Source organism: Mobula hypostoma, chromosome 2 (assembly GCF_963921235.1).
Source record: "Mobula hypostoma chromosome 2, sMobHyp1.1, whole genome shotgun sequence".
NCBI classification, from domain to species: domain Eukaryota; kingdom Metazoa; phylum Chordata; class Chondrichthyes; order Myliobatiformes; family Myliobatidae; genus Mobula; species Mobula hypostoma.
The window spans coordinates 38,537,436-38,552,285 of NC_086098.1; the positions used below are offsets into that span (position 1 = coordinate 38,537,436).

Genomic DNA, 14,850 nt, shown 5'->3' on the forward strand with positions numbered 1-14,850 from the left:
AAACTATGCTGCCAGGAGAAGGCCTGTACAATCAGATGACAAGCAAGTCATTGTGCAGAAAACAAGAACTTAGTGATGCAAGTTGCTCCATTGTACAATCACATCTTGCCCGGAAGATTTACTCAATTATCTCAATGTGGACCATGAACTCAGAGGTGGAGCTTGCCACCTGTCATGATAGTACCTGAAAACCATTAGCATTGTTAGAATTGAGAACAAATAAGGACTAAGTTATTTATCGACTATGAGGTTTTATTTTGCTGTATGATATCAGTGGCAGAAATATCTTCAACAAAATTAACTTTACATCTTGAAGTACACCACTGTGCACATCTACATGGAACGCTGTCTCAGGAAAGCCGCATCCATCATCAGGGACCCCCACCACCCAGACCATGCTCTCTTCTTACTACAGGGGTTTCAGCACCCACACCACCAGGTTCTGGAATATTTACTGCTCTCTTCAACCATCAGGCTCATGAACCAGTGGGGATAACTTCACTTGCCCCATCACCGAACTGTACCCACACCTATCGACTCACTTTCAAGAGCTCTTCATCTCATGTCCTTGATATTATTTATTTAATTTCTTTCTTTTGTGTGTGCATGGCTTGTTGTCTTTTGCACTTTGCTGGGTGTGGTCTTTCAGTGATTCCATTGTGTTTCTTGGATTTACTGGGTATGCCAGGAAATGAAACTCAGGGTTGTATATAAATAGGCATCCGTTAGTCTCTTGAGACCATGGATTTGCGCCTTGGAAGGTTTCCAGGGCGCAGGCCTGGGCAAGGTTGTATGGAAGACCAGCAGTTGCCCATGCTGCAAGTCTCCCCTCTCCATGCCACTGATGTTGTCCAAGGGAAGGGCACTAGGGCCGATACAGCTTGGCACCGGTGTCGTCGCAGAGCAATGTGTGGTTCAGTGCCTTGCTCAAGGACACAACACGTTGCCTCAGCTGAGGCTCGAACTAGTGACCTTCAGGTCACTAGACCGACACCTTAACGTTGGTTAACGAGGGTTGTATATGGTGACATATATATAATTAATTTGCTTTTTACTTTATACTTTGTTCAAATCCACTTGCGTATGAATTGAGTTTTACCAAGCCAAGATTCCCAAAACTACATTATTTAATATAATTCAAATTAAATCAAGTTTAATTATCATTCAAACCATACATAGATATAACCGATCGAGACAGCATTCCTCGGGGCCAAGGTGCAAAAACGTACACATGCATTCAAAATAATGAGAGAGAGAAAAGTAAAGAACATAATCATGCAAGAAAACACATTTTTAGTCCAAGACCTTGTGTGACAGTCCAGCCTGTAATTCCACTGGTCCAGCACTGGAGGGCAGCACCAAGGGGAGAGGCCACCCCCAACTGAGCACAGAGACCAAGCGACACCACCTGAAGCACTACCTCCTCCCCTCACTGCAGCAGCGGGCAAGCCCGCAGTTTGAGGCCTAGTCCTTGCTACAACAGAGCCAATACTACTGCCTCGCCTCCTGTCTCGCCACCGAACAAGGGAAGCAGGCCTGCAGCAAAGAAAGGTCCAAGCCAGTCACTCGCTGTTTCACTGCACGCTGGCTTCGTGCACCAACTCCAGAGCCTGTGAGTGGCAGGCAGCAGCACGGCCTGTGCCCGGGTCAGCCAAACTGAACTCAGTACGGCCTCTCCCATGGCCCAGTGGTCTGGCTCTCCTCCTGCAGCTTGACAGCTGGCCTCTGCTTCTCTGAACTGCCAGCTGGCCCCTATGACACCCCAGCCGGCTACTCTGAACTATGAGCAGCTCACTGATGCGGTAAGCCTGCTGTACTCATAGTTATTGGAGGCCAGCATAGTCTTACATGAAAAAAAAACAAATTTAACAAAGAAAGTAGCACCTTTGGTTGTTTCCCGGGAGGCTGCTGAGACTACACGTGTCATCATCTTACAGGAAGGTGAGTGATCCAATCTATAGATCAAAAGGCCAAAGCAATTTGACTTCTCATACCACTTTTATAGTCCCATTGGAATTGTACGAGATTGTATTTGGCTTGCATAAAAATCATTGACATGAACAAAAAAATGTGGATATTCGTACTATAGAGGAAATACTTATTATTCCTCTGGGTACCGCGGATTTGGCAAGTACCCAAGAACTAGTCAAAGGGAGTTATTGTGACGATCCCCAAGAAAGGAGCACTAAGTGATTGCGACAGCTGGTGTGGCATCACACTTCTGTCCGTGCCCAGCAAGATTCTCACCAGAGTCATTGCCCAGTGGATTATAGATGCTGTCAGTGTGTGCTTGAGGAAAGAGCAAACTGGATTCAAGAGAAAACAGAGGCTGTGTAGATCAGATCTTCAGCCTGTGTAACATCATAGGACAATGCACAGAGTGGCAGAGACAACTGTATGTAAATTTTGTGGACTTTGCAAAGGCTTTTGATAGCATCTACAGGGAGAGTCTCTGGCGAATTCTCAGACCATGTGGGATCCTTTCCAAAATTGTCCAGCTTATCCAGAGTTTCTGTACTAATTTCACCTGCACAGTTGGGGACTGCAATTTGAGCTTTGAAGTCAAGACAAGAGTCAGGCAAGGCTGTGTGATGCTGGCGATATTATTTAACTGGGTTATGAGGCAAACAATGAAAGGTAAGCAGAAAGGCATTAGGTGGACTCTATTCCATGCTTTGGAAGACCTTGACTTTACGGATAACCTCGCATTCCTATCACTTACATGTAAGAGAAAACTCAACATCTCTGTACCTTTGGTGGACAGGTTAGACTCAGAGTCAGCCCGGGAACAACTGAGACCATGACTCTCAGTGTAGGGTCTCCTCCTCCCATCAGGCGTCTACTTACCCAGCACCAGCAGATTCACCTACCTGGGCACCATCATTCAGCAGGATGAGGGAACAAGGACGACATCCAGTGCAGACTCAAAGTTAGAAACCTCTTCAGATCAATGAGCAACATATGGAGATCAACCAAGTACAGTGTCCACACCAGAGTGAAGCTGTACCAGAGCTGCATTCTGTCCACACTCTTTACCGGTCAGAATGCTGGCCTTGCCAAGCTGTCGTTATTCCACACTAAGTTCCTCTACATTTTCTGGCCAAGGAGTATCTCCAGCCACACCCTTCTCATTCAGTGCCACCCAAGAGGACATGGCCACAATCATCATGAAGAAATGTTGGAGACGGATTGGGCACATGATGAGAAGAGAGACCAACTCCATCATCAAGACAGCACTTCATTGGACCCCTGAAGAGCGGAGGACAAAGACTACTTGACGAAGCAGAAATGATGACCATGAACCACGCTTGTGGTACAATAGAGAAGATGGCCAAGGATGGAAAGAGATGGAGGACTTTCATTGCTGGCCTAAGTGCCAGTAGTGCAACAGGCAGTAATTACTAGTCACTACTAATTTTGTAAGGACAGGGAATTGAATTCCTAGTTCTGACTTCTCACTTTGTGTTCTGCAGTTAATGTGTAGCTACCAAGATTCAAATATTGGAAAGGTATTTTTCCCTTTGCATTTGTAAACAATAATGTAAACAATGGATCAGCCCATGATTGAATGGTGGAGCAGACTCGATGGGCTGAATGGCCTACTTCTACTCCTACATCTTATGGTCTTATAATGTTCAAATTTAAAACACTACCTACTTCTGCATTTATCTGTGACACTATGAATTAAAGTTCAAAGTAAATTTATTATCAAAGTACATACAGTATATCTGACCATATACAACCCTGAGATTCATTTTCTTGCATCCATACTCAATAAATCAAATAACCATCATAGAATCAATGAAAGACTGCACCAAGAGGGCATACAACCAGTGTGAAAATGACAACAAACTGTTCAAATACAACAAGAAAGAAGTAATAATAAATAAATAAGCACTAAATATTGAGAACATGAGATGAAGAGTCCTTGAAAGTGATTCAATAGGTTGTGGGAACAGTTCAGCGATGGGCAAGTGAAGTTGAATGAAGTTATCCCTTCTGGTTCAGGAGCCAGTTGTCTGAGGGGTAATAACTGTTCCTGAACCTGATGGTGTGAGTCCTGATGCTCCTGTACCTTCTTCCTGATGACAGCAGCGAGAAGAGAGCATGACCTGGGTGGTGGGGGTCCATGATGATGCATGCTGCTTTCCTGCGACAGTACAGTACTCTGTGTAGATGTGCTCACCGGTGGGGAGGGCTTTATCCGTGCTGTACTGGGACATTCACTACTTTTTGTTGGATTTTCCATTCAAGGACATTGGTACTTCCATACCAGGCTGCAAAGCAACCAGGTATGTGTGATGTACTTTCCTCCACACATCTGTAGAAGTTTGAGACCACAGCCCCTGGTTCTTCACTAATGCAAACAACCCTAATTAGAAACTAAGAATTTTGTTTGTTTAAGTGAGGTTTCTTCCCATCCTTCTGCAATCTATCCAATTTCTCTTTATTTACCATCCCAAGAACCAGTCCGATGAGTTTTCAGCACAATCACTCTATAGCTAGTGTACATGTTTGTTGGACGAGGAGGCCAAAACTGATCACTGTGTTCCAGGTATGGTCTCCCAAAGGCTCTATGCAATTAGAGTGTCTTGTCTCTGCTACTCCATGTAAGTTCGATTGCATTGAAGGCAGGCATACTATTTACCTTCTTAATCTCCTTCTAACCATATTTGTTTACAGTGGCTTGAGTACAACAAAATGCAGATCCTTTTGGACATCATTATTTCCCAGACTCTTGTCATATAAACAAGTCTCAGGGTTTCTAGTGTAGACTTTTCCCACACAGTACTCCATCTGCTATGCTGTTGTCCTCATTCTCAGCTTGTACACATCCCCTTGAAGTCTGTTTGCATTCTCACAACATCTATGCTTGCAGTCTGTTTTAGTTTCATCAGTAGATTGAAAATGTTACTTCCCTCGGCCAAGTTGGCCACATCTTAAAAACACATTTTAATATGAATAATGTTTCTGGTCTCCCTTTTTTGGAATTGATGTTTTATGCAATATTTGCAATGTTGTATTCACAGAATGTGGTTGCTATAGATTAATTAATACTCTAATGTAAACAAGTCAACCACATCCATCAATTTGCTGTGACGGTTATTCTAACATAAGCTCATGAATTTAAAAAAATAGATTTCTCTAAAAAGGTTCTGGCATGTTGATCATGATCAGTACTTAACATGGTTTCTTTATGTTGTGTTTGAATTTTATAATCTTCAGCCAGTGGTTGAAGATATGCCAAACCCCAGAGTCTGTTATTATTATTGGGGGTGGAATGGTGAAAGTTGTTTCTTTTATAGTTCTTTTGCAGCAGGATGTCCAAAACACTTCACAGCAATAAAGTCTTCTGAAGTGTATGCGCTTCTGAAATACGAACAAATTACATTGTAAGCTTGTGATAAATTTCCCTGCCACGCCTGGCATTGAACACAGAAGTCATTGTTCAACATGATAGATGATGAGCTGACCGTGTAGGTAATGATTGAAAGGCACCACTCGTTGCAGGTTGAATGGGTTCCTGATTGCAAATTCATTTTTGCTGAAAATGATTAATTGAAGTGTGTTTGAAGAAAGTGTTCCAGGTAAATCTAGAATACTCGGTGCATAAGCCACGGTAATCTGCCTTGCACGAGCAGTTGATCCTTAGTATCAAGAAGTACCTGTCATAGAAGAAGGGTTAGAGTGGCAAATGATGTTAAGGCACTTTCTACTTATGAAGATGAGAAGCATTATGAAGGGATGATAATAAAACAAAAGCTCCCCAAGCTCTTTGTCCAATTTTTCTGTGAGGGCCAAAGAGGAGAAAGTTGGAACATCATAAGGAAACAAAATCTTGACCTTGTTAGATATTCATGTTGACCCTCCCAGCTAGGTCATTGGTTAGCAGCCGCAAAGACATTATTGCTTTGACAATATTTGGCCAAGGTCGTGGAATTTGAATTAATTTCAATAAATTATTATAACACAATTAGAATAAATCTAAAATGTGCTTTGGAGAGGAATGCAATTTCTCTGCCAGCAAGTTTTTCATTGCACCTGTGCATATGTTTTTGCAAATGATAAACTCAACTTTGGCTTTGAATTGTCAATGTTTCAGATCAAAACACTGCATCAGATATAGCTTTGATATAGTCTTTGTATTAATCTTTTTAACGATTTTCAATTGTAATCCCTTTTCATGTAATTTCCCAATTTACCATATGAACTCATGTCACATAAAATCATAATTAGCTACCAAAAATGCGAGTGGTTATTCTGTATTGTACTTTTGTTGAGGTCATCTGTAACTTCAGAGATTAGCACACTTGCTTCCTTGTCTTGAAAGCCTGAGTCACGCTCTTGTGGCCAAATTAAGTTGTTCAGCTGTTGAGCTACTGCCCAACAACACCAGAGGCCCAGGTTCAATCCTCACTTCAGGTGCTGTCTGTGTCGACTTTGCATCTTCCTCCCTCTGACTGTGGGGTTTGCTCCGTGTGCGCTTCCACATACCCACACCCATATTCAAATTGAAAAACCGAGTTTTGAACAAGTCAAAAGCTGCATCTTTTATTTTAATATTGTCAAATAAAACACTTTAAAGACAGAATAACACACAAAATGCTGAAGGAACTCAGCAGGTCAGCCAGATTTATTTATTCATTTATTTATTTATTATTATTATTTTATTTTTTTCTCTTCTATATTATGTATTGCATTGAACTGCTGCTGCTAAGTTAACACATTTCACGACACCTGGCGGTGATAATGAACCTGATTCTGAGGGACAAACAGTTGACGTTTCACGCAGAGACCCTTCTTCAGGACTTCATGGGATATACACCTGTAAGGCAAAGGTGACATGGAAGCAGATACCACCATTGGTTTAGGGCCCTGCCAGCACTGGAAACTGGACATTCCCTGAGAAATGTCCTTGCGTTAGTAGGATCTGCGTAGTTTCCCTCTCAACCTCTTGTCCAAGGACCTTTACCACTAAGGACGTGCTTTTAAAGTCACTATTGGCAATGTACCATTTGTAAGCTGGTTTGGAGCAGACCAACTACCAGCCTGAGTTACCCTGACCTTCACATGCTCCTCTGTATAGTGTACTATCTATTTACTATTGAAGAGTTAGATTATTGCTTCTATTGATGGCAGATCAATAGACGTTTGAGAAATGAACCTCTCTCTATGTGCACTGAACAGAACAAAAAAAGCTGCCTTTAAGAGCTTCCAATATAGTATCATCTCTGGATGGGTTGGTTGTCATGCTTGGGAAGGGAATGCATTGTAAGCATCAGGAAATTGGGTATCAGTGGTGCAGCTTTTGATTTTCTGTCCATCGTAAAACGCAAGTGTTTGACTCTACTGGTCTATCCCATGCGTGCCACAAACAGATTTTCATACCTTTCGCAGGATAACAGCAGAAGACAAAAACAACTCCTTTGTGAAAAATTTGATGCTCTGTATGCTATTCTAGAAGAGAGGAAAAAGGAAATGCTTCAATCTATAACCCGCGAACAGGAGGAGAAAGTACAGTATGTCAGATCGTTGATGAGGCAGTATGGAGATCACCTGGAAGGAGCCAGCAAGCTGGTAGAAACGGCCTTGCAATCTATGGAGGAACCACAGATGGCAGTGTTCCTGCAGGTTGGTCTATCACTTGGCCAATATGTTTCCCTGCTGTGGATATACAATATTATTGTGGGTTGTTTTTACAGTAATTTGCAGTGCAATTCATTTTAGTGCATTTCTTCTCTTCACAGAATACAAAACAACTGATCAAAAAGTAAGTCAGCTTCTGAAGAATGGTTTCAAAACACCGTTGTTTCTGCTGTAATAATTCTTTGCTAATATTTACGTAAACCAATCTAATCTTTAGGGAGAGTTATGAGTGTGTATTTTCACTTCTGTAACTTTGCCAGACTTTAACCCAACCTCAGGCTTCTGCTGAAACCTGCACGCTGGCTGGTGTTACCTAGGCGTTATTCTCCTTCTGGCAGTCTGCAGCTGACACACATGCAGTGCCTCTGTCTGTCAGTATTTACCTCATAAATCTTGGCTGCTTTCTCTTCCAAGTGAGGGTGAAGAAATAAGTTGCTGATGTCTCAGCACATCAATAACATTTTACAATGTGGAAACAGGCATGGCTCTTCAGTGATGCAGACACAGAATTATTCCCGTGTTCTAATTTCTTTTGCTATTTAATATGGTTTCTGACTGTAGGATAACAGTGGTTATGTCTGAACATTCTTACTAATAAACTGAAGTACATTTTTCATTTAAGTAAACTTTGCTGGTACTACTATAATTTTTTAACATCACTCACAAATTTTTGAAGCATTTGCAGGGATGTGGGGCAAGAAGAGGCACAGTCACTGTCTTGATAATCATATGTTGTGCAGGATACATCCATAATATGCACTTGTTTAAAATAGTGATAAAATTTAACTTCCTGTGCAATCCCTGCTGACTCTGCCTTGATGGAATAAGCACCATTTATGTTAAGTACCGTCAATGTTTGGGTGGTGGGGTTGGAGATGAGTTTCTACTAAAGGAGGTGTAAACCGCTCCTTCCCTCTGCTAACCTGCAGGTAGGTCACCCTCAGGCAAGCTGTAGCACCTGCTTAGCCCTTCAGTCAAGGTCACATGAAGCCGTGGAAGCAGGTGGCAGATGGTCATATGAGCAGCTGGTGCATATGGTCCTGGTTATGTGACCACTGACTCCAGGAAGAGTATTGATAATAGCTGGGGTTGCCCATCTTGTAGAGACACTGCCCAGAAGAAGACAATGGAAAACCACTTCTGTAGAAAAAAGTTGCCAAGAACAATCATGGTCATGGAAAGACCATGAACGCCCATGTCATACAATGTGGCACATAATGAACGAATGAACGAGTCATAAATGTACATATGGAAAAAAAATCTTGCCTCTTTTAGGATGTTAAACTAAAACTGATGACTTTCTGACATAATTGCCATTATCCTACAACGAAAAATGGTATAAGCAAAGGAAATAAGGTATTGCACAGAAATAATGAATCTTAAATTAGTTATCTTCCCCAGTCTGATAAGGTGTTAACTGCTAGTTCTATATTTGAAAATGATGTGAATACTTGAAAAGAAGGGGGTCTATTGAAAGGTACTGCGAAGTTCAGGTGCAATTGCACAGCCAGGGCATTAGACTCATCACACTGCCTATGGCCACCCTATCAGAATGTTGACTCCGCAAACATTTGATCAACAGTATTACCTAACAATAGAAAATACCTTCAGCAGACTGTATAATGTATAATTACATATAATTAAATACTAATCAGCTTTACACTGGGGTAAGATTCTCTTGTTAGAACTGGCTGTTACTGTGACTGGGTTTAAAACAACTAAAGGCTATTTGTATTATAACACAACATTGAGATTGTATATTAAAAACTAAGGTAAAAGAGGGCAGCTTATTTGTCCTGTTGCCAACTCAGTCAGAATCAAATTGGCTATGTATTAATGTAAACAATTAAATGGTAACCATACCACAGCTGAAAATTGCTCTAGGTTTGTAAAAAAAATTCTATTGCAAACATTATCTCAAGCTTTGCTTAATAATATTGCAAGGTGGAAATTTATTAACCTCAACTCCATTTAATAAGAGATATGTGTGTGTGTGTGTGTGTGTAAAGGAACCTACAGAATGTGGATTAATATTCATTCCTTTCTGCATGTGCCAACCTATCTGGAATAATGCTAATGTGCTGACTCTCTTAGGATTATCGATACATCAAAAGCTGCCCAGATGGAGAGAACAGAACCTGGATATGAAAACATGGATCATTTTGTGGTCAACTTTGGAAGGGCGGAACAGATATTGCAAAGGATAAATTTCCAAACAGGTATTAAGGAAACAATATTGGACTTAATGGAAATCAAACCATGCAGGCGCTGGAAATCTGAAACAAAAACAGCAAACTCTGGAAAGACTAACAAAGGGTCTTCGGCATGAAAGATTAATTCTCATCCCCTCTCCATGGATACTGCCTGACCTGCTGAGTCATTCCAGAATTTTCTTTTTTTATTTCCTTTGATTTAGTATCCTGGTATTTTGCTCTTTAAAGGATATTTCTTTTGAATATTTTTACTGAAAATGTAGAGTGGGGAAAAAAGTAAACACAAGAGATACACACGAAATCCTGGAGGATCTCTGTAGATCAGGCAACATTCATGGAAAGGAACAAACAGTTGACATTTTGGGCCAAAAGCTTTCTTCAGGACTGGATAGGAAGGAGGAAGATTCCAGAATAAAAAGTTGGGGGAAAGGGAAGGAGGATGGTCAGAAGGAGACAGGTGAAGCCAGCTGCATAGGAAAGATAAAGGGCTGGAGAGGAAGGAACTTGATAGGAGGGGAGAGTGGACCATAGGAGAAAAGGGAGGAGGAAGGGACCCAGAGGGAGGTGATGGGCAGGTGAGAAAAGATAAGAGGTCAGTGTGGGGAATAGAAGAAGAGGGGAGGGAGAGAGATTTTTTTATTTACCGGAGGGAGAAGTTGATATTCATGCCATCAGGTTGGAGGCTACCCTGAAGGAATATAAGGTGTTGCTCCTCCACCCTGAGGGTGGCCTCATTGGGGCACAAGAGGAGGCCATAGACTGACATGTCAGAATGGGAATTAGCATTAAAATGTTTGACCACCGTGAAGTTCTACTTTTGGGGGATGGAGTGGAAGCACAAGAGATTCTGCACATGTTGGAAAAGCAGTGTAACTTATATAAGATGCTGTAGCATGTCAAGCAACATCTAAGACCCAAGGCGTTGAGCTTCAAAACTAGTCAATAAACTCCAAGAGCTTGACCTCAATACCTCACTGAGCAACTGGATCCTCACTTGTAGGTCCCAGAAAGTTCAGATCAGCAACATCTCCTCCATCATCTCCACCAGCGCAGGTGAACCACAAGGCTGTGTGCTTCGCCCCCTGTTCCACTCCCTTTACACCTATGACTGTGTGGATAAATACAGCTCCAACACCATGTTCGAGTTTGCTGATGACACCACTGTCGTGGGCCGTATCAAGGGTGGTGATAAATCAGCATACAGGAGGGAGATTGAAAATTTGGCTGAGCGGTGTCATAACAACAACTATCACTCAATGTCAGCAAGACCAAGGAACAGATTGTAGACTTCAGGAGAGAGAAACCAGAGGTCCATGAGCCTGTCCTCATTGGAGGAACAGAGGTAGAGAGGGCTAGCAACTTTAAATTCCTGGATGTTACTATTTCAGAGGACCTGTCCTGAACCCAACACATAAGTGCAATTGTGAAGAAAGCTTGGTAGCGTCTCCACTTCCTTAGGAGTCTTCACTTTGCAGATTCAACATGACATCTAAAACTTTACAAACGTCTATAGGTGTGTAGTGGAGGGTGTATTTACTGGCTGCCTCATGGTCTGGTATGGAAACTTTGAATGGAAAATCCTACAGCAGATAGTGGATATGGCCCAGCACATCACAGGTAAAACCCTCCCAACCACCGAGCACATCTACATGAAACACTGTCATAGGAAATTAGCATCCATCATGAGAGATCTCCACCACCTGGACCATGCTCTTTTCTTGCTGCTGCCATCAGGTAGAAGGTACAGGTGCCTCAGGACTCGCATTGCCGAGTTCAAGAACAGTTACCCTTCAACCATCAGGGTCTTGAACAAAGGGGATAACTTCACTCACTTGACCGACAATGAGATCTTCCCACAACCAATGGTCTCACTTTAAGGGCTCTTTATCTTGTTATTTCATGTTCTCATTATTTATTGCCATTTATTTATATTTGCATTTGCACAGATTGTTGTCTTCTGCATTCTGTTTGATCTTTCATTGATCCTGTATAGTTACTCTTCAATAGATTTGCAGAGTACACCTGCAGGAAAATGAATCTCAGGGTAGTATATGGTGACATATATGTACTTTAATAATAAATTTACTTTGATTTTGAAACGTCGATTGGTTATTCCTTTCCAGAGATGCTGCCTGACCTGCAGAGTTCATCCAGCATTTTCTGTGTGTTACTCTGGGGGGGGAAAATAGTGGTATCAAATGATTAGATAACATGAACAAGCCGTTTATCACTGCTCTGAAAATATTCGTAATCTATACGGTAATGAATCTTGATGAAAAGTGAGTGAACAAGTTTACAAGTTGAATCTTATTTGTGAAGTTATTAATGATTAACTTGTCTATTTTACTCCAGTTTCTTTGTGGGATGGTGGGGTTTGGGGGGTGGGGAGCAGGAAAGGTCAGTATTATTACAGAAGTCAACAGCTACAGTTTGTCTGGCAAGCAGCAAGCATTTAGCAGCCAGTGGAAAGGATATCACAGATGGAGCAACAGAAAGAAAAAATGTTTGACAGCACAAACACATATGTGTTTTTGTTTCTCTGTTACCACCTGTAGGTAGAGACAATCTGCAGGGCACATCTGAGCAGCACAATTAGATTATAGACTGGAGAACCATCACTGAATACTCAGTGAGAGGTTGCTTTCTATCAGGGCAGCACAGTAGCACAGTCCTTACTGCTGTCACTCCATGGTTCCAGCAACCAGATTTGATCCTTATCTTCCCTTGCAGTCTGGGTGGATTTTGCATATTCTCCTGGAAACCATGAGCGTTTTCCACCATTTCCAAAGACGTGCAGGTAATTACTGTAAGCTGTCCCACAGGAAGGTGAGAGGTAGCAGAATCAGCAGGCAGTCGGTAGCTCAAGTGTGTGCTAGAGAGAATAAGGTACGTGGGTTCTAGAACCAGAATGCAAACCCCTAACACCACATTAGACTATATCTTTTTTCTCTAGAACATTAGAAAGTTTTTGACAAGAACAGGCAATTCAGCCCAACAAAGCTTGCCAAATTCCTATTCACATGGTGTGTTGAAATAACTATTGAGTTTAGATTTCAGAGTCTCTACAGTACTCCTCTCAACTACACAACTAGGTAGTGTGTTCCATGTGTCCATGAGTCGCTGTGTAAAGAAGGTGCTGAGGAAGAGGATTTCTTGGAATGTATGCGGGATGGTTTTTTGAACCAACATGTCAAGGAACCGACTAGAGAGCAGGCTATTCTGGACTGGGTTTTGAGCAATGAGGAAGGGTTAATTAGCGATCTTGTCGTGAGAGGCCCCTTGGGTAAGAGTGACCATAATATGGTGGAATTCTTCATTAACATGGAGAGTGACGTAGTTAATTCAGAAACAAAGGTTCTGAACTTAAAGAGGGGTAACTTTGAAGGTATGAGACGTGAATTAGCTAAGATAGACTGGCAAATGACACTTCAAGGATTGACGGTGGATATGCAATGGCAGGCATTTAAAGGTTGCATGGATGAACTACAACAATTGTTCATCCCAGTTTGGCAAAAGAATAAATCAAGGAAGGTAGTGCACCCGTGGCTGACAAGAGAAATTAGGGATAGTATCAATTCCAAAGAAGTAGCATACAAATTAGCCAGAGAAAGTGGCTCACCTGAGGACTGGGAGAAATTCAGAGTTCAGCAGAGGAGGACAAAGGGCTTAATTAGGAAGGGGAAAAAAGATTATGAGAGAAAACTGGCAGAGAACATAAAAACGGACTGTAAAAGCTTTTATAGATATGTAAAAAGGAAAAGACTGATAAAGACAAATGTAGGTCCCCTGCAAACAGAAACAGGTGAATTGATTATGGGGAGCAAGGACATGGCAGACCAATTGAATAATTACTTTGGTTCTGTCTTCACTAAGGAGGACATAAATAATCTTCCAGAAATAGTAAGGGACAGAGGGTCCAGTGAGATGGAGGAACTGAGCGAAATACATGTTAGTAGGGAAGTGGTGTTAGGTAAATTGAAGGGATTGAAGGCAGATAAATCCCCAGGGCCAGATGGTCTGCATCCCAGAGTGCTTAAGGAAGTGGCCCAAGAAATAGTGGATGCATTAGTGATAATTTTTCAAAACTCGTTAGATTCTGGACTAGTTCCTGAGGATTGGAGGGTGGCTAATGTAACCCCACTTTTTAAAAAAGGAGGGAGAGAGAAACCGGGGAATTATAGGCCAGTTAGCCTAACGTCGGTGGTGGGGAAACTGCTGGAGTCAGTTATCAAGGATGTGATAACAGCACATTTGGAAAGCGGTGAAATGATCGGACAAAGTCAGCATGGATTTGTGAAAGGAAAATCATGTCTGACGAATCTCATAGAATTTTTTGAGGATGTAACTAGTAGAGTGGATAGGGGAGAACCAGTGGATGTGGTATATTTGGATTTTCAAAAGGCTTTTGACAAGGTCCCACACAGGAGATTAGTGTGCAAACTTAAAGCACACGGTATTGGGGGTAAGGTATTGGTGTGGGTGGAGAATTGGTTAGCAGACAGGAAGCAAAGAGTGGGAATAAACGGGACCTTTTCAGAATGGCAGGCGGTGACTAGTGGGGTACCGCAAGGCTCAGTGCTGGGACCCCAGTTGTTTACAATATATATTAATGACTTGGATGAGGGAATTAAATGCAGCATCTCCAAGTTTGCGGATGACACGAAGCTGGGTGGCAGTGTTAGCAGTGAGGAGGATGCTAAGAGGATGCAGGGTGACTTGGATAGGTTGGGTGAGTGGGCAAACTCATGGCAGATGCAATTTAATGTGGATAAATGTGAAGTTATCCACTTTGGTGGCAAAAATAGGAAAACAGATTATTATCTGAATGGTGTCCGATTAGGAAAAGGGGAGGTGCAACGAGACCTGGGTGTCATTATACACCAGTCATTGAAAGTGGGCATGCAGGTACAGCAGGCGGTGAAAAAGGCGAACGGTATGCTGGCATTTATAGCGAGAGGATTCGAGTACAGGAGCAGGGAGGTACTACTGC

General features: G+C 42.1%; 1 protein-coding gene across 2 annotated transcripts in view; it reads left to right on the top strand.

The window, feature by feature from the left end:
* trim54 (tripartite motif containing 54) overlaps positions 1 to 14,850 on the top strand; it is a 72,274-nt gene that overhangs the window by 43,521 nt on the left and 13,903 nt on the right. For both annotated transcript variants that reach the window (XM_063035715.1, XM_063035708.1), the window contains exons 5-7: positions 7,399 to 7,632; positions 7,749 to 7,771; positions 9,742 to 9,866. In XM_063035715.1, the coding sequence (XP_062891785.1) occupies positions 7,399 to 7,632; positions 7,749 to 7,771; positions 9,742 to 9,866 (382 nt within the window). The remainder of the gene's footprint in view (positions 1 to 7,398; positions 7,633 to 7,748; positions 7,772 to 9,741; positions 9,867 to 14,850) is intronic.